The sequence below is a fragment of the Jaculus jaculus genome, chromosome 9, assembly GCF_020740685.1.
Source record: "Jaculus jaculus isolate mJacJac1 chromosome 9, mJacJac1.mat.Y.cur, whole genome shotgun sequence".
Classification (NCBI taxonomy): domain Eukaryota; kingdom Metazoa; phylum Chordata; class Mammalia; order Rodentia; family Dipodidae; genus Jaculus; species Jaculus jaculus.
The window spans coordinates 28,879,775-28,903,502 of NC_059110.1; the positions used below are offsets into that span (position 1 = coordinate 28,879,775).

Genomic DNA, 23,728 nt, shown 5'->3' on the forward strand with positions numbered 1-23,728 from the left:
GTGTGTGTCTCTCTCTATCTCTCTCTCCTTGCAATAAAAGAAGGAAGGGAAGGAGAGAAGAAGGGAAGGGGGAAGAGAGGAGGAGGGAGGGAGGGAAGGAGGAATCTGAGTTTGGAGCCCCTACACCTATGTAAACTGTTACACATGGTAGCTTGCTCCTGTATTCCCAGCAATGGGGAAATAAAGACAGGAGGATCTCTAGGACTTAAGGACTAAATAGTGAAGCTGAATCAGTGAGCTCCAGGCTCAGTGGAAGACCCTATCTAAAAAAAAAAAAAAAAGGCTGGAGAGATGGCTCAGCAGTTAAAGGTACTTGCTTGCAAATCTTGCCAGCCTAGATTCGATTCCCAGCACCCACATAAGGCCTGATGCAAAAAGTTGTACAAGCATGTGGTGTTTGCAGTAACAAGAGACCCTGCTATGCCCGTGCATACAAACATACATACACAAATATATGTGTGTATGTGTATATATATATTAAGTATATAATATTAATATATATATAAAACCTCATTTTCAACAGCAATTCAGCTCATTTCAGAGATGCATTTCCTTCTAGATTGTTTTGTTGTTGCTGTTATAGTTTTAGTTTTTCAAGATAGGGTCTTGCTCCAGCCCAGGCTGACCTGGAATTTACTATGTAGTCTCAGGGTGGCCTCAAATTCATGGTGATCCTCCTACCTCTGCCTCCCAAGTGCTAGAATTAAAGGCATGTGCCACCACACTCAGCTTGTTTTTGTTTTCGTTGTTGTTGTTGTTGTTTTGAGGTAGGATCTCACAGTAGCTCAGGCTGACTGAAATACATTATATAGTCTCATACTGGCCTCTAACTCACAGATCTTCCTACCTCTGCCTCCCAGATGCTGAGATTAAAGATGTGCACCATGCCAGGCTAGAGTTTTTTGTTTTTTGTTTACTGAGGCAAGCCCAACAGACTGCCTTTTTTTTTAATTTGAGAGCGACAGAGAGAGAAAGAAGCCGATAGATAGAGAATGGACATGCCAGGGTCTCTAGCCACTTCAAAGGAACTCCAGACACGTGTGCCCCTTGTGCATCTGGCTAACATGGGTCCTGGGGAATCAAGTCTCAAACCGGGGTCCTTAGGCTTGACAGGCAAGCGCTTAACTGCTAAGCCATCTCTCCAACTCCGCCTTTTTTTTTTAATGGGAGAGTGGGAGAGAGAATTGGTACACCAGGGCCTCCAGCAACTGCCATCAAACTTCAGACGCATGTGTCCCCTTGTCCACATGTGTGACCTTTCACACTTACATCATTGTGTGTTTGCCTTATGTGAGACCTGGAGAGTGAACATAAGTCCTTAGGCTTTGCAGGCAAGCACCTTAACTGCTAAGCCATCTCTCCAGCCCCTACAGTTTTAATTCAGTGTTTTTGTTGTTGCTTCCATACTTCTCCAAGCTATATAAAAAAAATGTGTTGCTCACTTGTAGTCTTTCTTCCCCCGTGTTACTGTTCACATTTTGATGACCAAAATACCTGACAGAGGCAATTTGAGGAGAAAAGTTTGTTTTGGCTCATGGCTTCAGAGGGGTTAGTACATTAGGGTTGGGGAAGACCTGACAGAGTTCATGGCAGCAGAAGTTTATTGGCACATGTACCTTCCCCGGCCCCTCTTATTAATTACTTTGCTCAGGACCAAAACACTGGCGGGAAGAACTTAAGAGAGGGTTTGTTTTGGCTCACGGTTTCAGAGGATACAGTCCATCGTGGAGGGGAAAGCGTGCTGTATGTAGTTCATGGCAGCACAAGTGTGTGGTGCGCTTGTTCATATGACAGCAAACAGGAAATAGAGAGCTAGACGGGAGATATATGAGCGCATATAAATATATGAATGCATATAACCTTCAAAGGTCCATCTCTGATGTGCTTCTGTCAGCCAGGTCCCACAACCTAAAGGCTCCCCAGCCTTCAAAGCAGTGCCACAAGCTAAGGACCACGCATTCTAAAATATGAGCCCACAGGCTGGAGAGATGGCTTAGCGGTTAAGCTCTTGCCTATGAAACCCAAGGACCCAGGTTCGAGGCTCGATTCTCCAGGACCCATGTTAGCCAGATGCACAAGGGGGCGCACGCGTCTGGAGTTCGTTTGCAGTGGCTGGAGGCCCTGGCGCGCCCCATTCTCTCTCTCTCTTTTTCTCTCTCTCTCTCTCCTTCTTTCTGTCTCTGTCACTCTCAAATCAATAAATAAAGATGAACAATAACAATAAAATATGAGCCCAGGGAGGACATGTCAGAGTCAAACCATAGCAATCCCTCCCCCCAGTTATTTGTGGCAACAGAAATACATGTGAAAGCTCAAATATTTATCTTGGTTGGGATGGCAAGTAGGAAGTAGTTCTTATTGATTGACTCTTACATGTCTTGGTTTTCACATCTTCCTTGTCAAGAGTGATGTTTGTTCCTTGTTGAACGATATTGGATAGTTTGGTGTAAAGTAGCGAAAGGGAAGGGTCACTTCTCTACTATATTCTTTTTTAAAGCATCTTCTCAATTTTTAAAATATTTATTTATTTAAGAGAGAGAAAGAGGCAGACATGGAGATAAAATATGAACGTGCCAGGGCCTCCTGCCATTGCAAATGAACTCCTGATGCAGGTGCCACTTTGTTTATCTGGCTTATACGTGGGTTCTGGGGAATTGAATCCCAGTAGTTAGGCTTTGCAAGCAATTGCTTTTAACTGTTGAGTCATCTTTCCAGCCCTCAGTACACTGGTTTTTATTGTTGTTGTGTTTGGTTTTTTGAGGTAGGGTCTCACTCTAGCCCAGGCTGACCTGGAATTCACTCTCAGGGTGGCCTCAAACTCACAGGGATCCTCCTACCTCTGCCTCCCAAATGCTGTGATTAAAGGCATGCGCCACCATGTCCGGCTTCTCAGTACACTCTTATTGGAAATCTCTACTTTGTCTCTGTAAGATACTTCAGACATAAATGAGTGGAAGACTTGTAAGTCATGCCTTCCCTTTGATATGACTTTGACTGTAGCCTGGGCACACACTTTTTTCCATTTTAGAATGGAAACATACTTCTGGAACTGATAAAAAAAAATAAAAATAAAAACTTTTTAGGGCTGGATAGATGGCTTAGTGGTTAAAGCACTTGCTGGCAAAGCCAAAGGATCCAAGTTCGATTCTCCAGGTCCTGTGTAAGCCAGATGTGCAAGGTGGCACATGCGTCTGGGGTTTGTTTGCAGTGGCTGGAGCCCTTCTCCCCCTCCTCCCCTCTCTCCAATAAATAAATAAATAAAATATTTTTTAAAATACTTTTTAATCATCTAGTGTGGTATAGTTGGAATTTTACATATTCTTCAAGTCTTTGACTATTAGAGCCAACTGGTAAAGGTTAATACTTACTTGGTTTATTTCCACTTAGAGATATTTGATCTACTTAAGAATAAGACCCTTAAACAGACATTGTACCCACACCATTCAGAAACCTGTAGCTGCTGTTTGCTGTATATGTCAAAGCCAAGAATAGAAATCCACTACCGGGCCTCTTATCACACCCTTGCTATGTCTGTCTTTCATTTATATAATTAGCTTTCTGGCTTGGCGCTGTAGTGTACATTTCCTGGAATCTAGTCTATATTTTCTTCATTCTGACTTGCCTTTGGAATAAAGATTTCCTTTTTCGTTTGTTTGTCTTGAGCATGTTCTACTAGGGCTTAGGGTGTTTGTGTTTATGTTTTTCTTCATGTGCCCAAATGAAATGGCATTAGGTGTTGCTGCCTGGGTGACGTTACATGTGTGGAAACCATGATCCTAAGGAATGTCCCAAATCCTTGAAAGTACAGTGGACGTTCGAACACTGACGTCCTTTCAAATGTTGAAGGGTTTCCAAAGGTCGATATTCAGTTTCATGCACATTTGGAAAAGGGTTCTTACACTCTGAGTCGAAATTAGTATGCAAGGGCACAATCTCTGATGTTCTTTGTGCTCCTATAGTGGACATTTTTGTTGTGTATATTACACACAAGGAACTGATTATGTCAGTATGTTACCCCTATGGTATCTTCACTGCTTTGTATGTTTTAAGACACTAAGAACAACATTTAAAAAATATGTGCAGGTTTTCTTTTTTTATTTCTATCACACACTTGCATTGACTTACACATTTCTGGTGGATTGTGGAAGAAAAGAGCTTTTAAAAGTCTAGGGTCACTAGGCTGTGTGTTAAGTAAGGGAGTCAGAGGTGCAGGAGTCAAAGAAATGCAGTTACTTAAGCATTAAATCCTAATAGCACACTAGATTCTGGGGTGAAAGCCAATGGAATATTTCTTTTTGTTTGTTTGCTTGGGTACTGGAGTTATGCAAACAGAAGTTCCTGCACTCCCAGGGCTTCGTGATTGAGAAAGTAAACTTGTACATTTGGTTTTTCTTGTAGGTTCAAAAAGGCATTTGAGTCTGAGCCAACACTACAGTCCGGAATTAACTATGCCGTCCTCCTCCTGGCAGCCGGGCACCAGTTTGAATCTTCCTTTGAGCTTCGGAAAGTTGGTAATTACAGCTTGATAGTTTACAAGGAAATGAAGAACCAGTCCCCAAACTTGGTGCAAAGAAAAAGAACCATTGATAGATAGATCCTTTTGCCTTCTATCTCTGACTTCCTGGGCAGGGGTGGGGGGGGGGGGAACGTTTATCAGATCTTCTTGCTCAGTATTTCATCTTATTGTGCAGAATTCTGATACTGGCATTTAATTTGGGTTTTATTTTAGCTATTTCAGTTAATATGGTCATTCAATTCAAACTTATATATATAACAGAGACTCCCAGATAATAAGGTCAGTGGACTTTTTTTCAAGGCAGGGACTCGTTCTAAGCTTATGCTGACCTAGAATTTAACTCTTGTAGTCTCAGGCTGGCCTTGAACTCACAGTGATCCTAGTACCTCTGCCTCCCAAATGTTGGGATTAATGGCTCATGCCACCAAACCTGACAAGGTTAGTGTTTTGTGGAACATTAGAAATGCTTTATATTTAAGATTGGGCTTTCCCAATTTTGTCCCAATAAAAAAATGATTTTTTATTTATACTTTTTTTGGTGTGTGTATGTTAATGGAGGCATGTGTGTGTGGTGTGTTCGTGTGCATGTGGAGGCCAGATGTTAATGGTGTCTTCCTCAGTTACTCTTCCACTTTATTTATTTATTTGTAAGCAGAGAGAGAAAAAAAGGAGAGAGAGAGAGAGAGAGAGAGAGGGGGGGGGGGGAGAATGGGCACAAAAGGGCATCTAGCCACTGAAAATAAACTCACTCTGTGCATCTGGCTTTGCATGGGTCCTGGGGAATCGAACCCAGGTTGTTAGGCCTTGCAGGCAAGTGCCAGCCCCACTTTATGATGTCGAGACTGCTTCTCTCACTGAACTCGGGACTCACTGATTCAGCTAGACAAGCTAGCTGGCAAATCTCTGCCTCTTCAGTACTGGGATTACAGGCGCACATTGCTGTGCCTGGATTTTCACTTGGATACCCATGCTCCCCTGACATCTCCCTAGCTCCTCCTTGTAGTTTATAAAGAAAGCACATGTAATCCTAGCATTTGGGAGGTGAACATGGACAATCAGGAGTTCAAGGTAATCCTCACATACATAGGGAGGCCACCCTGGGGGCCCTGTCTCAAAAGCAAAACAACTCCACAAAGAAATGCTTGCTTCCCTTTGCTGCTCCACAAGCACAGCTAACCCTGTAATTTCTTGGTTTGTGGAGGTGGAACCAAAGCCCTCAGAATAATCGTGAAGTAACTGGCTGGCTTGGTAGTGACTGGTCTCATCACACATCACTTAGAAATTGCTGCTGTGGACGTAATATGCCTCTCTCTCTCTCTCTCTCTCTCTCTCTCTCTCTCTCTCTCGGCATTATTTCATGTGTTGACTTCTTTTTTAATTTAAAGAAATTAAGGCTCCTTTTTGGACACATTTTTAAAATCTGGGCTTTGATACCACTTTTTTTTTTCATTATTTATTTATTTATTTGAAAGAGACAGACACAGAGAGAAAGGCAGAGAGAGAATGGGCGTGCCAGGGCCTCCAGCCACTGCAAACTAACTCCAGACGCATGCGCCCCCTTGTGTATCTGGCTAACATGGGTCCTGGGGAATCAAGCCTCGAACCGGGGTCCTTAGCCTTCACAGGCAAGCGTTTAACTGCTAAGCCATCTCTCTAGCCCTGATACCACTTTTTAAATGAAGACAGCACATCCTGGAATGCCATTACAGGAACCAGATTGTATTACCTTCAATGTCCAACAGCCCTCTTTTGGACCTTCCCTGCTTTGGGAGGAATTATGATTATAGACATAAAAGTCTTGAGCTGTTGTTTTCAGGAAGGGGAAGGACATTGATTTTAGGACTTTTATCATGAAGGGATGTTGGATTTTGTCAAATGCTTTCTCTGCATCTAATGAGATGATCATGTGATTTTTGTCCTTCAACCCATTTATGTAATGTATTACATTTATAGATTTGCGTATGTTGAACCATCCCTGCATCTCTGGGATAAAGCCTACTTGGTCAGGGTGAATGATCTTTTTGATATACTCTTGTATTCTGTTTGCCAATATTTTGTTGAGAATTTTTGCATCTATGTTCATGAGGGAGATTGGTCTGTAATTTTCTTTTTTTGTTCTATCTTTGCCTGGTTTTGGTATCAGGGTGATGCTGGCCTCATAGAAGGAGTTTGGTAGGATTCCTTCTTTTTCTATTTCCTGGAAAAGCTTAAGAAGCAATGGTGTTAGCTCTTCCTTAAAAGTCTGGTAAAATTCAGCAGTGAATCCATCCGGGCCTGGGCTTTTTTTAGTTGGGAGATTATTGATAACTGCTCGGATCTCCATGTTTGTTATAGGTCTATTTAAGTGATTAATCTCATTTTGATTTAATTTAGGTAGGTCATATAGATCAAGGAAATCATCCATTTCTTTCAGATTTTCATACTTTGTGGAGTATATGCTTTTATAGTATGTCCCTATAATTTTTTGAATTTCTCTGGAATCTGTTGTGATGTTACCTTGTTCATCTCTGATTTTATTAATTTGTGTCTCTTCTCTCTTTCTTTTGGTCAGATTTGCTAAGGGTTTATCAATCTTGTTTATCCTTTCAAAGAACCAACTCTTTGTTTCATTAATTCTTTGGATTGTTCTTTTTGTTTCTATTTCATTAATTTCTGCCCTAATCTTTATTATTTCTTCCCGTCTACTACTTTTTGGTTTGCCTTGTTCTTCTTTTTCCAAGGCTTTAAGGCGAAGCATTAGGTCGTTTACTTGCGACCTTTCTAATTTCTTAATATAGGCACTTAAGGCTATAAATTTACCTCTTAGAACTGCCTTCATTGTGTCCCAGAGATTTTGGTATGTTGTGTTCTCATTATCATTTGACTCTATAAATTTTTTGATTTCCTTTTTGATTTCTTCATTGACCCACTCATCATTTAGTAGTGTATTGTTTAGCTTCCATGATTTTGTGTATGCTCTATAGCCTTTCTTGCTACTGATTTGTAGTTTAATTCCATTGTGGTCAGATAGAATGCAAGGAATTATTTCAATTTTCCTGAATTTGTTAAGATTTGCTTTGTGTCCTAATATATGGTCTATTTTAGAGAATGTTCCATGTGCTGCTGAAAAGAATGTATATTCTGCAGCCTTTGGATGAAATGTCCTGTATATATCTGTTAGGTCCATATCTTCTATGACCTCATTTAGTCCAGATGCCTCTCTGTTTATTCTTTCCCTGGATGACCTGTCAATTGATGAGAGTGGGGTGTTAAAGTCACCCACCACCACCGTGTTTGGTGTTATCTGTGACCTTAGTTCTAATAGTGTTTGTTTGACGAATTTGGGAGCCCCCATGTTAGGTGCATATATGTTTAGGATTGTAGGAAGGACATTGATTTTAGATGATGGATTGTAGAAGAAACTTTCCCTTGAACATCTTTAATTGGAAAAGTTTTTAAGTTTTCTTTAAAAAAATGAATCCTAGGCTTTTGAAAATACATTTTGGGGGCTGTAGAGATGGCTTAGCAATTAAGGGGCTTGCCTTTAAAGCCAAAGAACCCAAGTTCAATTCCCCAGGACTCATGTAAACCAGATGCTCAAGGTGGCACATGCATCTGGAATTTTTTTGCAGCCATGGGAGGCCTCTGGTGTGTCCATTCTCTCTCTCTCTCAAATAAGTAAACTTTTTCAAAATAAAAATGAAAACATTTTGGGGAAGGGCTTATAAGATATCTGTAATATAATGCTCTCAATCATTTTTGAAGGTAAATGAAATATGAGCATAGTATTAAATACATGTTTAAAAAGCACTAGGAGTCTGGAGAGATGGCTTAGCCATTAAGGCACTTGCCTTGCAAAGTCAAAAAATGCTTGGTTTAATCTCCAGGTCCCAAGTGGCCAGATGCCAAAGTGACGCAAGTGTGCACCGTCACATATGTGCACAAGGGCGTGCATGCATCTGGAGTTCATTCACAGTGACGGAAAGACCCTGGCGTGCCCATTCCATCTCTCCCTGTCTTTTCTTCTCTCTCTCTTTTTCTTTCTCTTCCTGCCTTCCCCCCCCCCTTTCTCAAACATAAAACAAAATGAAATTTTTTTTAAAAATCTAGGCTAAAATGATTTAAGATTTAATAATGACACTGCTGCATTTCAATGGTTAAAGCATAAAGCTCTTTGAGATAATTTTTTGGTTGGTAAATGAAATCAGAAAGAAATTAACTGTTTCTTGCAGTTTTTAGACATTATATTGCAGCTTAGATAATTAAAAATCTCTACAGTAGACATAAGCATTTTTTTGGCTCTGTTCTGAAACAGAAATTGAAATCCTCACAGAATTTGACCTTGATTTGTATATGTAGGTGGAGCAACGACAGTGGTTTGGAAGTGTGTTGATTCCAAGCCTCATTTTTTTAAGATTTTTTAAAATTTACTTATTTACTAGAGACAGAGAAATGGGTGGGTGGGGGGAGAGAGAGAGAGAGAGAGAATGACAATGGGTACACCAAGGCCTCTAGCCACTGCAGACAAACTCCAGACTCATGGGCCTCCACGTGTATCTGGCTTCCATGGGACCTGGGGAATCGAACCAGGGTCCTTAGGCTTAGCAGGAAGTGCCTTAACTGCTAAGCTATCTCTCCAGCCCCCAAGCCTCATTTATTTTTATTTTTTTTTTAATTTTTAATTTTTTATATTTTTTTCTTTTTCAAGGTAGGGTCTCACTCTAGCCCAGGCTGACCTGGAATTCACTATGGAGTCTCAGGGTGGCCTCGAACTCACGGCAATCCTCCTACCTCTGCCTCCCGAGTGCTGGGACTAAAGGAATGCGCCACCACGCCCGGCCCCAAGCCTCATTTTTAAATGGAGTGTAGTTTAAGATTGTCAGTTCTCTGAAGTTACAGAAACTAATAGAACTTTGTAAACACAGTTTACTTTGTTTCTGGGAACTCATAATACATGTTGAAAAAGCAGTTGAGAACAAATGAAGTTGAAATTAAAGTTTTGAAAACTGCACAACATTTAAAGATATAAAATATGGCATGGAAGCTAAAGAGATGGTTTAGCAGTTAAGGCACTTGCCTGAAAAGCCAAAGAACCCAGGTTCAATTCCCCAGAACCTAGTAAGCCAGATGCACAAGGGGTACATACATCTGCAGTTCATTTGCAGTGCCTTGAGGCCTTGGCATATCCATTCATATCCTTCCCCCCCCCCTCCTTCCCCCTCCCCCACTTCTTTCTTTCTGTCTCTCAAATAAAAAAATAAGATATGACATAGCAGATGGATTTTTAGTTAGTATAAGAGCTAAGTTTGAGGCTTCTAAGATAGCATAATATGTGCCCTATAATTATGAAAATCAACTCAATAGTTTATATTCTATTCAAACATAAATTGGTTAATCAAAATATGACCTAAGGTTAATTTTTATTTGGTAAGATAGGATCACATAGATTTTAAAAACAAAAGCTTTTGTAAATTAAGTAATAAGCTAATATACCAATATTAATAGTATATGAGTTATTACATATTTGGCATAGATACAATTGCATTCATTATTCTAATGCTTTAATCAAATTTTCCTTTAAGTTTATGTCTTCTTCTATTCTTCTTGATGGCCTCCCTAAACATATTCACTTGAAGGAATAACTACTTAATTATGATAAGCAGACTTTTCTGTATGAAGTTCTATTTTTGGCTTATTTTGAAATTTTAATGTATTTATGAAAAAAATATATAAGATGAGCACTAAATCTGAATCATTTCAAATATTATCTTAAAGCTTAAGATCTCTAATGTAAGAAATAATTTGTTTGGTTTCGTTTTTTCAAGATATGTTCTCATTCTAGTTCAGGCTGACCTGGAACTCACTCTGTAGTCCTGTGCTGGTCCTGAACTTATAGCAATCCTCATGACTCTGCCTCCCAAGTGCTGGCATTAAAAGTGTGCTCCAGGCCAGGAGTGGTGGCTCACGCCTTTAATCCCAACACTACCCTGGGATCCATGTGAACCTGGAGACACATTCAAACCAAGTGAACACCACAGAAGGCTCTCAATTCTAGTTATGTGCTTGTTTAAGTTGATGACTAATTGTTTCATAGGTCTTAGTTTGGAGGAATCACTGACGTTTCAACTATTTAGAACTAAGACTTAAAATGCAAAACCACATTTTACTTCTTCTTTCAGCCTCATGTGCTTTTAAAATGAATATTCCAATGTTAGCTTCATAAAAACAAAAAAAAAAAAAAAAGAGAGAGAGATCCTTCTACCTTCCATGGAATTTTGTTAGTATGAGACATTTTCCAGGAGACAGTCAGAATTATAGGTTTGGGACCCCAACAGTAATATGGTACTGTTTGGAATTGAGACAAACCAATACTTGAATCTCATTTTCTGCGAAACATTAAAGATTAAGAAATAAAGGCTGGAAAGATGGCTTAGGGGTTAAGCACTTGCCTGTGAAGCCTAAGAACCCTGGTTCGAGGCTCAGTTCCCCAGGACCCACGTCAGCCAGATGCACAAGGGAGCACATGTGTCTGGAGTTTGTTTGCAGTGGCTGGAGGTCCTGGTGCACCTATTCTCTCTCTATCTGCCTCTTTCTCTCTCTGTCACTTTCAAATAAATAAATAAAAATAAAAAAGTTTAAAAGCCTATATTACTGAATATAAAATCCATGAATCTATATAAAGATAAGTAACAAGAAAAGAACAGTTGGGTGTGGTGGGGGCATGCCTTCAACCCCAGCACTCTGGAGACAGAGGTAGGATGATCACCATGAGTTCGAGGCTACCCTGAGACTATATAGTGTGAGCAAAAATTTGTTATCAACCACAAAGAACTCATTTGTCACTTATGAAGGTGTTACTCAGAAAATCAGGGATTAGAAGGAAAGACATGCATTTTCCTTCTCTTAAAAAAGACACTTTAGTTTAGCTCTTGAAGTACACTACATAGTATATTACTCATCAGGAGGATTCGTTCTTTGAAAGCGCAGTGCTAAATGAGAAGTCTTTGTCAGACCCTCCCAGGCTCAGGCAACACTGCAGAAGATGGGGGCAGGAAGAATGTAAGAGCCACGGGGTGGGAAGGAGTATCTGGGGGCGCTGTCCTCTACACATGGCCTCACGGTGGCTGTCATTACCTTTGTAAGACCTGCACAGTATTGAGCCCATCAACATTATGGCATAGATGATGGAGGAGGACAAAAAGAATGAGGCCTCCAGATATAAGGACTGCCAGGAAAAATGAGGGAGTGTGGAGGGTTATAGGATACTGTGGGGTATGATCAATGTATAAATACAGCATATCCACATATGGAAATTCAAAATTAAAAATGCAAAAATTAGTTAACGAAGTAGAAAAGTGAAACAGCAGATGATAATGATGTTACAGTCATTAATTGTGGTAAGGATCATCGACTACCCCTAATACCACTAATTACCATAGTTATTTAAAGGTACATTATATTCACATGGTACCTGCGCTAAGCTAACCTCTGGTGAAGCTGCCATTCATAACGAAATGGACATATCTGTGGAATGGAAGAATCCAACCAAAGGGGATCTCATGTCACTATTTTAAACGACTTTTATGATTACTAGATTCGCTAGACATTTGTCCCCCTGATAGGATGTACACAGTGTCTTTTGTGAAATATTCTCACCAAAAAAAAAAAAAAAAATGTTTGCCTGAAAGTCTAATTTCCACAGAGTAGAAATCATAAGATATAAAGAAATAGAGGGCCTGGAAAGATGGTTAGCAGTTAGAGATATAAAGAACGAAGTTAGACAGCCCCTGAAGTTCCATCACACAGGTTCAGAGCAAGAGGCACTCCAAGAGGGACCCCTTCTCTTCTCAGGCAATCTTTGTCATAGGAAAAAAAGCATGGCTGGATTTGCTATATTAAAAAAGATTTAGATAATTATATGCTGAATGCAGTGAAATAATCCTTATTGGATTGAACAAAAACTCTTGGAGATATTGGAGGAACAGTGAAGGGATTCAAGTCAGGAAAAGATAATATAAATCATTCGGGAATTACTGTTTTCATTCATTGTAATAAGGGAATAAGATGTGAATGAGAATTTGTTAGGTTTCTTATAATACTTCAGTGTGAAATATCATCTCTATAACTTAATTTGAAATGGTCCAGCAGAAAAATCCAGGGAGATTAACCAATGGCAAAATGTTAACAATTGTTCAAAAATTGGTCATTCATTTTAGTAGATGTGTGTATGTATTCATATTTGTGTATATGTATGTACTGAGTGTATATGGATGTGCATACATATATTTACTACACACACACTCACACACACATATAGCCAGGCATGGTGGCGCAAGCTTGAAATCCCAGCACTTGGAAGATAGAGGCAGAAAGATTGTGAATTGAAAGTCACCCTGAATTACAAGGAGACCATGTCTCTAACAATACAAAACAAAACAAAAAGCAACATTGCTTTCTCCTTGCATCAGATTGTCATGATGAATACATGTAATAATACTCATAACTGACAAGGAACTGGGTGAGAATGTTGTCACATGCCTCTAGCATCTCTGTGACTTTGTGTGGTGCTTTCTTAGTGGAATTTGGCTTTTTACTTAGAGTATATTAACACAAAATGGACGTGTCCCTGTCCCCAACAAATCCATGCTTGGAACTTTATGATAAATAGCCAAACAAGTGTTCAAAACCATGTATATAAGAATACATGGCTATTCATCTGCATTTGGGTAAATAAACAGTGACATGTCCACATGCTAAAATAATATTCCTCATTTAAAGAAGAATACATTTTTAGCCAGGGGTGGTGGCACATGCCTTTAATCCCAGCACTTGGGAGGCAGAGGTAGGAGGATCACCATCAGTTCTAGGCCACCCCGAGACTACATAGTGAATTCTAGGTCAGCATGGGCTAGAATGAGACCCTACCTCTCAAAAAAAACCCAAAATTAATAATAATAATAATACAATTGGGGGCTGGAAAAATGGCTCAGCAATTAAGGCACTTGTCTGCAAAGCCTAGTGATCCAGGTTCAATTCCCCAGTACCCACATACAGTCAGATGCACAGTGGTGCATGGATCTGGTTCGTTTGCAGTGGCTGGAGTGCCCATTTTCTTTCTTTCTTTCTATCTTTCTATCTTTCTATCTTTCTATCTTTCTTTCTTCTCTTCTCTCTCTCTCTCTCTCTCTCTCTCTCTCTCTCTCTCTCTCTCTCTCTCTCCTTGCAAATAAATAAAAATATTTTTTAAGTTTTAAAATAATACATCTTGTTCAAACGCTGAATGAGTGGATGGCATGATCATGTGACAACTTTTTGCCAAAGTCAAAACCAATTATCACTGTCATAGGAAGAGCTTTTTAGTGATTGAAAAGGACCAAAATTTTATTGTGCAGCTAACTTGCTTTGACCTTTAAACATTGTCATAGCCCCTTTCTACAATGTTGGTATCATGATTCTCTACTCATTGGGTCTGGACTTATTGATTTTTCTGAAAGTCAGACACACTCAAAAGCTGTCATTTGCAACCAAGGTTGGAAGACACATTTTTAGTGTCTCACTTTCTGTACCATTCTTTGTCCAGATAAGAGATTTGATGCTGGTGCAGACGCAGGTGCAACTGTTTTCAGCTCATAGAATTTTCTCGTGGCAATGCTGTTCTCTTTTTAGTATAACCTTAGAAATATGACGAATTCCCAAATGCTCTGCTTCCCTGAAATATTTAGGGACTAAGTGATATTATATAATAAAAATAAGTTGAAAATTAAAGGTTATATTTTTAAACTTTGATTTATTTGAAAGAGAGAGAAAGAGGCAGAGAGAGAAAGTGAGAGAGGGAGGGAGAGAATGGGCATGCCAGGGCCTTCAGACACTGGAAACGAACTCCAGACACATGTGCCATCTTGTGCATCTGGCTTATGTGGGTCCTGGGGACTCAAACCTGAGTCCTTTGGCTTTGCAAGCAGATGCCTTAACCACTAAGCCATCTCTCCAGCCCTGAAAGGTTATTTTGTTTTAACTATAAGTTTTAAAAAGCAAAAATTATTGCTCTTAGTAAATATGAAAGACACTGATAATTTTTTATTTAACCCAGTTAATATAGAAACCAATGATACTATATGTCTGAGTCAAAGGACATTTAAGAAGCAGTAAACCTTTTTTTTGTTTGTTTTAATGTTGTTGTTGTTGTTTAGAGACAAGCTCTCACTCTATCTCAGACTGGCCCTGAACTCACAGTGATTTCCTACCTTGTCTGGATAACAGTTAATATTTTAACAAAAATAATTTAACAAATGTTAAGATAAGAGTTCCAACTTTGGCTTTAAAAAAAAAACTGGTTTATGTTCAACAGGCCATAAATATTTGGGATTGTCTGTTCCACTAGACAGATCTGCAAATCAACAAGCAAACTTCTATTAAAGGTTAGGGACCTTTATTAAGCAGTAAGAGCTATACTTGCCTTAGACCATTTTTTAAAAATTTTTTATTTATTTATTTGAGAGCAACAGACACAGAGGGAAAGACAGATAGAGGGAGAGAGAGAGAATGGGCGCGCCAGGGCTTCCAGCCTCTGCAAACGAACTCCAGACGCGTGCGCCCCCTTGTGCATCTGGCTAACGTGGGACCTGGGGAACCGAGCCTTGAACCGGGGTCCTTAGGCTTCACAGGCAAGCGCTTAACCACTAAGCCATCTCTCCAGCCTGCCTTAGACCATTTTTGAGTGGCTCTCATATGATATTGAAATGACAAGTCCTACTTTGTCCTACTATTTCCAAATATTGGGTTGTGGGGGGGAGAGTCCTGTGAATTAAACACAAGTTCTTGCGCATGCTAAGCAAGGGCTCCACCATTAAGCTATATCCTTAATACTCCTCTTCTTCTTTTTATTTTGAGACAGGGTTTCACCAAATTTCTCAAGCTGGCCTTGACCTCACTCAGTAGTCCAGACAATCCTTGAATTTGCAGTCTTTTGGCTGCTTCCCTAACAGTCGGGATTATAGGCCTATACCATCATGCCTGGGCAGATGATATTTTGTGTCTTAAAATAATGGATATTAGTGGTATTAATTCTATAAGTATATATCTTAAAGCAAACAAATGAAATGCGGAAAACAATACAAGGTTATCATGAAATGTGAACAACCTAGAAGAGGCAAGTAATGGTAAGCAAAGCTGGAGAATTCATATTACCTGATTCCAAGATTTATTCGAAGTGACAGCAGTGAACTGCGAATACAGGTCTGTGGTAGGATGCTTCCCTGGCGTGTATAAGGTGCTATTTGCATTGCCCAGCACTGCAAAGGGAAAAAAGTGATGTTAGTGGGTTAGTGTTAGCTGTCAGTCTTCAGTTGTATAAGTGCATAACTGCCTACATGTAAATCATCTTTCATTATTGTAGCATTTTGCTCTTGTAAACATGTATATGTTATATATTTATATACATATGCATTTGTGCTTCAGCTCACTGATAGAATTTCAGGCTATAAAACACAAGGAAAATTACCTTTCAGATTACTTAAGGATCCTTGGTAAAACAGGAAGAAAGGAGAGATCACAATGTATTGAGAACTATGTATCAGTTACTTTCTTGCTGCTGGGACTAAATACCCAACCAGAAGCAGCTTACGGAAAAGAAAAAAAAAAAGGTTTAATTCAGCTTAAAATTCCAAAGGGTAGAGGCCATTATGGAGGAGAACCCATGGCAGGGGAACAGGCGCCAGTGACATTGTCACACCAGCAGACAGGAAACACAAAGGAAGAGAACAGTGTATGGAGCCTTGGCCATGGTATCTCAAGGCCAACCTCCCAGTGACACTTCCTCCAGCAATGTTCTACTTCCTGAAGGTCCTACAACCTTCCAGAACAGTACCACCAGCTGAAGAGTATTCCAACACATGAACCCAGGGAGGGAATTTTACATTCAAGCCACCACCTTATTAAAGCACCTTGATGGACATACATAAAAGTTCTAGACATGGGTACATAAAATGACTGGCAGTTACTTTGGTTTCTTTCTTTCTTTCTTTCTTTCTTTCTTTCTTTTATTTTATTTTATTTTATTTTTTTTGAGGTAGGGTCTTGCTCTAGCTCAGGCAGACCTGGAATTCACTTTGTGGTCTCAGGCTGGCCTTGAACTTAGGGCAGTTTTCCAATCTCTGCCTTCTAAGTGCTGTGATTAAAGGCATGAGCCACCATGCTTGGCTGGTTTATTTTTTAAATATTTCACTTTTTATTTATTTATTTGAGAGAGAGAGATGGAGAGAATGAGTGCATCAGGGCCTGCAGACACTGCAAAAGAACTCCAGATGCATGCACCGCCATGTACTTCTGGCTAATATGGGTTCTGAGGAATCAAACCTGGGTCATTAGGCTTTGCAGGCAAGCACCTTAACCACTGAGCCATCTCTCTAGCCTCATGGGTTTTTTTTTTTTAATTAAAGATAAATCTTAGTTTCTTCTTTATACATTTTTGTTTAGTCAAACATTAAGCTTTCAAAATGAGCTTACACCACATTATAATGAGAAACTTAAAGCTATTTTAATTTCAAAGGACCATGGAAGCTTAATTTTGCTGGGGTTTTTTTTTTTCTGGCTTTTTTTTTTAATTTTGGTTTTTCGAGGTAGGGTCTCACTCTGGTCCAGGCTGACCTGGAATTAACTCTGTAGTCTCAGGGTGGCCTTGAACTCACGGCGATTCTCCTACCTCTGCCTCCCGAGTGTTGGGATTAAAGGCATGCGTCACCATGCCCGGCTTTTTTTCTGGCTTTTTGAGGTAAGGTTTTGTTGTAGCCCAGGCTGATCTGAAATTCACTACATAGTCTCATGGTATCCTCGAACTCATGGCAATCCTCCCACCTCTGCCTCCCAAGTGCTGGGATTAAAGGTGTGTGCCACCATGCCTGGCTTTAATTTTGCTTCTTAATGAAAAGTCAGCCTTGCATTACCTCTCCCTGCCTAAAAAAATAAATAAATAAAACTAATAATAATAACTGACTGCGGTTCCCACAACTCATAACCTACAACCCCATGGGGAATACCTGCAACCCCAATGAGGAGGGTCCCCAGCAGAATGGAAGCAGGGACGAGGGAAAAGAGGGTATCAACACATGATGTATCCATACAAAATATATTGTTAAAATAACAATAATAAAAGTCCATCTTGCCTTTGTGCCATGTCTGTGAGTAACATTTTACTTCCTGTTCCTCTCCTAGGAGTGAAGCTAAGCAGCCTGCTTGGTAAAAAAGGAAACTTGGAAAAACTCCAAAGCTACTGGGAAGTTGGATTTTTTCTGGGAGCCAGTGTCCTGGCCAATGACCACCTGAGGGTCATTCAAGCCTCGGAGAAGCTTTTCAAACTGAAGACACCAGCATGGTAACAGTAACCCTTGCATGCTTGTGCAATTGCTTTTTGATGAATGGCCTCATATGTTCACTATGTTGCTGAACTATTAGACTGTTGTGCTGATTCTTACAGTAGAATCCAGAATTAAAAAGAAAAAATGTGATTTTTTTTTTCATAAAGAAAACGTGTCGATTTATAGGTCATGATGATTTGGGGCATTTAGTCTTTGATCAACCAGCTGGCCCAGCTTGACCAGTGTCACCCACACGAACCACGCGGAAACCACACAGTGTATACCTTCAGATCCCACTTGTTACCAAGACCTGAGACCATGTATCCATGTCAGCCTCACTGGGCTCTCTGTTTCCTTCATGAGCTCATCTCAGTTTTGGGATTCTCATTCTTGCTTTTCATTCCTTTTTAAAAAATATTTTTTTTATTTATTTGAGAGAGAGGCAGAGAGAGAGAGAGCACTAGGGCCTCCAGCCTCTGTAAACAAACTCCAGACCCAGGCTCCACCACATGCATCTGGCTTACATGGATACTTAGGAATTGAACCTGGGTCCTTAGGCTTCGCAGGCAAACACCCTAATCCCTGAGCTCTCTCTCCAGCCCTCGTTTCTTCTTACTTAAGAGTATGATAGTCAAAATAGAGAGTTTCCTATATGTCTGTGCTTTTCTTTTTTTAAAAAAAAAAATATTTTATTTATATTTATTTATTTGACCAATTAGAGGGAGAGAGAGAGAGAGAGAGAGAGAGAATGTGCACACCAGGGCCTCCAGCCACTGCAAACTAACTCCAGATGCGTGCACCACCTTGTGCATCTGGCTAATGTGGGTCTGGTGACTCGAGCCTGGGTCCTTTGGTTTTGCAGGCAAATGCCTTAACTGCTAAGCCATCTCTCCAACCCACGTCTGTGCTTTTCTAATTGCAGATTGTTCTTGGAACAAACCCGAGTCACATTGTTATCTCTGTAGCATCGGAGAAATAAAATCAAAATCCCATCTGCGTTTAAGACTACTTGAAAAACATTGCTAGTTTTATTGTGCAACACATGCAGTGACTGACCATTAGCTGTAAAGCTGTGAAAAGATTGACAAGGACAGGGAGCGGCTCCACCCAAGCAGCTCCAAGCCCACACTCTGGACACATTCCAGGAGCTCTCACCACCATTTCGATGCCCTCATAGCTTCCTGCGGGACTCCCAAGTCCCGATTTATCCAGTCTTCCTAATTAGCACTCCTGTGGTGATCTTTCCAGAATTCAAGCCTGACCTTTTCTCTCCATGGGAATCCGTCAATCAATACTGCTGAATGGCTCCTCACAGCCTGAGGGATAAAGTCCAACTCCTTGGCTGGCAAACAAGGTTTGCCCTCAGCCATGCCAGCCTCAGCTCTTGTCGCGCCCTGGGGTGACACAGTCCTCTCTGCATGGTGAACATGTCATGCTGTGGTTTTACAAGTTTGTATTGAGCACCTGCCTAAGGAGGCCTTTTCCATCCTCCGTGTCCATCCATTTGGGGAATGTTCGTACATCTCAGCTGCTCAGAAAGCACGTGCTGACTTAAAACCTACCTCACACCCAATCCCCTGGTTCTTTTTTTTTTTTATGACAGAGAGAAAGAGAGAGAGACAGACAGACAGACAGACACTGTGTGTGTGTGTGTGTGTGTGTGTGTGTGTGTGTGTGTGTTGTGTGTGACACAGACAGAGAGAATTGGTGCTCCAGAGCCTCTAGCCACTGCAGTCAAACTCCAGATGCATGTGCCACCTTGTGCACATGTATGACCTTGTGCATGTAGCTTTTGTAGGACCTGGAGAGTCAAACATGGGTCCCTTAGGCTTCACAAGCAAGTGCCTTCACTGCTGTGCCGTCTCTCCAGCCCAGTCCCCTGGTTTTTGTTTCTGGTACTCTTTAGTTACACCTCTGTCGATGTTGACTATTATATCTCTATTTAAGTACATCTCCACTGATATTTATTCTGGGTGTTATAATGCCTTGTGCAATTTTTATTTTTATTTATTTGAGATGGACTGAAAATGAATTCCAGATGCATGCACCAACTTGTGCATCTGCCTTGCGTGGGTACTGGGAGATCAAACCTGCGTCCTTGGGCTTCACAGGCAAGCACCTTAACCACTAAGCCATATCTCTAGTCCTATAATGTCTTTTAAAAAGCACTTTATTTTTTTTAACTTACTTGAGAAAGAAAGAGAAAGAGGCAGATAAGGGGAGAATGGGTGTGTCAGGGCCTCTAGATGCTACAAACAAACTCCATATGTATGTGACACCTTGTAGGTACTGGGGAATCGAACCTGGGTCCTTTGGCTTTGTAGGCAAGCACCATAACTCCAGCCCCTCTAATGCCTTTTGATATTTGTCCTCCTGGCACTGTATGCAACTTGAGAACAGGGACTGGACTGATGGTATCAGGCGCGTCCACTAGAGGCAATCAGTAAGTATGCAAAAAGTAAATGAGTCAATAAAGGTGTCCATTACTTTCAGCCAAATATGCTACTTTATAAAATTTATTTTTATTTTTATTTATTTATTTGACAGTGACAGAGAGAGAGAGAGAAAGAGAGAGAATGGGCATACCAGGGCCTCCAGCCACTGCCAATAAACTCCAGATGCATACGCCACCTTGTGTATCTGGCTTAAGTGGGCACTGGGGAATTGGAGCCTCGAACCAGGGTCCTTAGGTTTCACAGGCAAGGGCTTAACTGCTGAGCCATCTCCCCAGCCCCCAAATAGCTACTTCTTTTTAATGACTCTTTTGATAGCAGGAGAAGAGACTGAAGCACAGATACAAAGAGCTTTGGCTTGAGGTATTTCATGCAATAGTAATAACAGCCACAAATCAGTGCCTTTGGTTTCCATTAACTTAACTTTTATGTAATGTTAGCTTCCATGTTTATAGTCTGCAAAGTGCTCACATGGCCATTACCTTGCATAATTATCTTGGTCCTCATTCTTCCCAACTTTTTCCTTTGAGACACCATCTGTCTTCTTACGTTTGAGGATACTTGTGTCATATGTAAGCTCAGTTTCTTCAGAGCAAAAAAAAAAAAAACACTCTTGTGAAAGATCTATATCAGAAAGTTTCTTTGTAGAAATGAGTTTAAAAACAGGGCTGGAGAGATGGCTTGGTGGTTGAGGCACATGCCTACGAAGCCTAAGGACCCAGGTTCAATTCTCCAGATCCCACATAAGCCAGATGCACATGGGGGTGCATACGTCTGGGGATCATTTGCAGTGGCTAGAGGCCCTGGCATGCTCATGCTCACTCTCTGTCTCTCCCTCCCCAATAAATTTAAAAAATTAAAAACAAATGCATTCAGCTCATTCTTGAATTGAATATAGGTTTTAAAAGCTTTCCAGGTCTGGTAGCACACGTCTTTAATCCTAGCACTCAGGAGGCAGAAGTAGGAGGATTGCTGAGAGTTCAAGGCCACCCTGAGACTACATAGTGAATTCCAGGTCAGCCTGGGCTGGAGGAAGACCTACCTTGAAAAAACAAAAAACGTATTTGTTTGGGCAAGGTTTCTGGTGAATGTGTCTTTAGCATGCACAAGGCCCTGAGTTTGATCTATATCCCCACAAGAAATAAAAACTCATTTTAAGTAGATATTTGGCTCTAGTCCAATGTACTTAAGGCTTCTAGACCTGAGTTTTCACGTCTTTGAAATGGGGATACAGACCTACTTTACTGAGTTTTTGTGAGATTTCACTAACATGAGCAAGTACAGATAAATAATGGAACATGCTTGGTGAATCTGAAAGCATAATTAGTAATGCTAGATTCAGAGTCCACTTACAGAAGAAAACTGGGATTCATGGAAATTGGTGGTTCTAAATTTGTCTGTTCACATTGGATGTCTTTTAACTTTCAGGTACCTCAAGTCTATTGTGGAGACAATTTTGATATATAAGCACTTTGTGAAAGTGACCATGGAACAGCCCATGGCTAAGCAGGAACTTGTGGACTTTTGGATGGATTTCCTGGTTGAAGCCACAAAAGCAGATGTTACTGTAGTGAGGTTTCCAGTAAGTATCTTGTATTATCTAAGCTTATTTCTGTCTCATTCCTTGGCTTTAAAGAACACCTGTATTGTGACTGGGACAATACTGACGTACTTGATTGTCATACCTTAATGCAAATTGTTTTTACCCATTTTTAATTTTCCTTGTTTTAATTTAATTTTAATTTATTTTTTCTATTTGTGACATTTCATACATGTATATAATATATTTTGATATTATTATCCACAATTACTCTCTCTTATTCCCTCCTATTAATAATGTTCTTCTTCCCCATGAGTCCTCATCTTTGTTTTAATTTTCTTTTATTTTAGAGAGAGACAGAGAGAGATAGAGAGAGACAATTGGTGCACCAGGGCCTCAGCTGAAATTGAACTCCAGATGCTGCACCACCTAGTGGGCATGTGCAACCTTGCACTTGCCTCACCTTTGTGCGTTTGGCTTACATGGGATCTAGAGAGTCAAACATGGGTCCTTAGGCTTCACAGGCAAGAGCTTTAACTGCTAAGCTATCTCTCCATCCCTGAGTTCCCGTCTTACTTTCATGACTCTTTTTAACCTGTTGAGTTAAATGAGGGTTGCTTGAATGATCATGGGCGGCTATACGACTGATTCCTCCTCTCCCAGTAACCATTAGCTACCCTGGGAGGTTGAGGTCTTATGGACCCTTCCCCCATCAGTGATAAATTATTGGCAGGCTCAGTCTTGTACAGAAAACCACAGATGCTGTCAATTCATGAGCGGAAGAGCCACATGGTGTCTAGAAAACAGTGTTTTGCAGCCTTCCTCCCTATCCTCCTGCTCTTCCATTCTTTCCGCCCCATCTTCCACGAGGTCTCCTGAGCTTTAGAAGGAGTACTTTAGGACTCCTGTTTGAAGGTGAGCATACAGTAGTCACTTACTCTTGGCAGCTGTGCTGGCGGTTTTTCCAGCTATGCAGCTACTGCGTTAACTACTGCTCACTGTAGTAAGAAACTTCTGTGATCAAAGCTCCAAGCAATGGTAATCAATGGGAAGAAATACAATCATTCAGAAGAAGTTAGACATGCTGTCCATTGGTAAGCCAAATAAAATATAAATTTTGGGGGCTGGTGAGATAGCTTAGCAGTTAAGGTGCTTGCCTGCAAAGCCAAAGGACCAAGGTTCAATTCCCCAGAACCCACGTAAGCCAGATGCACAAGATGACACATGTGTCTGGAATTTGCTGTAGCTAGAGGCCCTGACATGCGCTCTCTCACTCGCGCTCTCTCTCTCTTTCTCTCTCAAATAAATAAAAGGAATTTTAAAAATATATATATAAATAAAATTTTTTTAAAGTGCTTGAGCAGAGGTCCCCTAATTGGTTGGATAAAGCTACTCCCAGAAGCCATATATTATTAATCATAAATTCCAGTGCCAGGAATTAAGAGTTCTTTGTCAGAGAGGCTACAGAGGCCCCTGAAACAATATTGCTATTGCTCTTGGTTGCCTACCAAAACTAGATGGGAAGCCCTTATTGCTGAAGTCACTAGACACACACAACACACACATACACATGCACACAAATTTGGTTATAGGATGTAGAGAAACTAAGCCTGACAGAAATGGAAGCTTCCTTCCTGCCGGAAGGTACTACACAGATGTTGTGGCAGAGAAGCCATCAGCACTCCTAGCTAGCTGTGGATCTTGTGTGCTCCACACTGACCTGCCAGCCCTATTTAAAGGCATCTACCCTGGCTGAGCTGAAAAACTTCTGGGTTTGTCCAGGCACAATGTTTACATGGTTTTAGAGGCACACTTCACAAGGAACAACCCAAACTCCCAAAACATCCAAATGTCTCTCTCTCTCATTCATCTGATTTAGAGAAGTTTT

General features: G+C 40.6%; 1 protein-coding gene across 1 annotated transcript in view; it reads left to right on the forward strand.

The window, feature by feature from the left end:
• Positions 1 to 23,728, forward strand: part of Map3k5 (mitogen-activated protein kinase kinase kinase 5) — a 280,474-nt gene that overhangs the window by 149,355 nt on the left and 107,391 nt on the right. Inside the window, exons 8-10 of the mRNA XM_045158755.1 lie at positions 4,399 to 4,511; positions 17,705 to 17,864; positions 21,729 to 21,882. Of these exons, the coding sequence (XP_045014690.1) occupies positions 4,399 to 4,511; positions 17,705 to 17,864; positions 21,729 to 21,882 (427 nt within the window). The remainder of the gene's footprint in view (positions 1 to 4,398; positions 4,512 to 17,704; positions 17,865 to 21,728; positions 21,883 to 23,728) is intronic.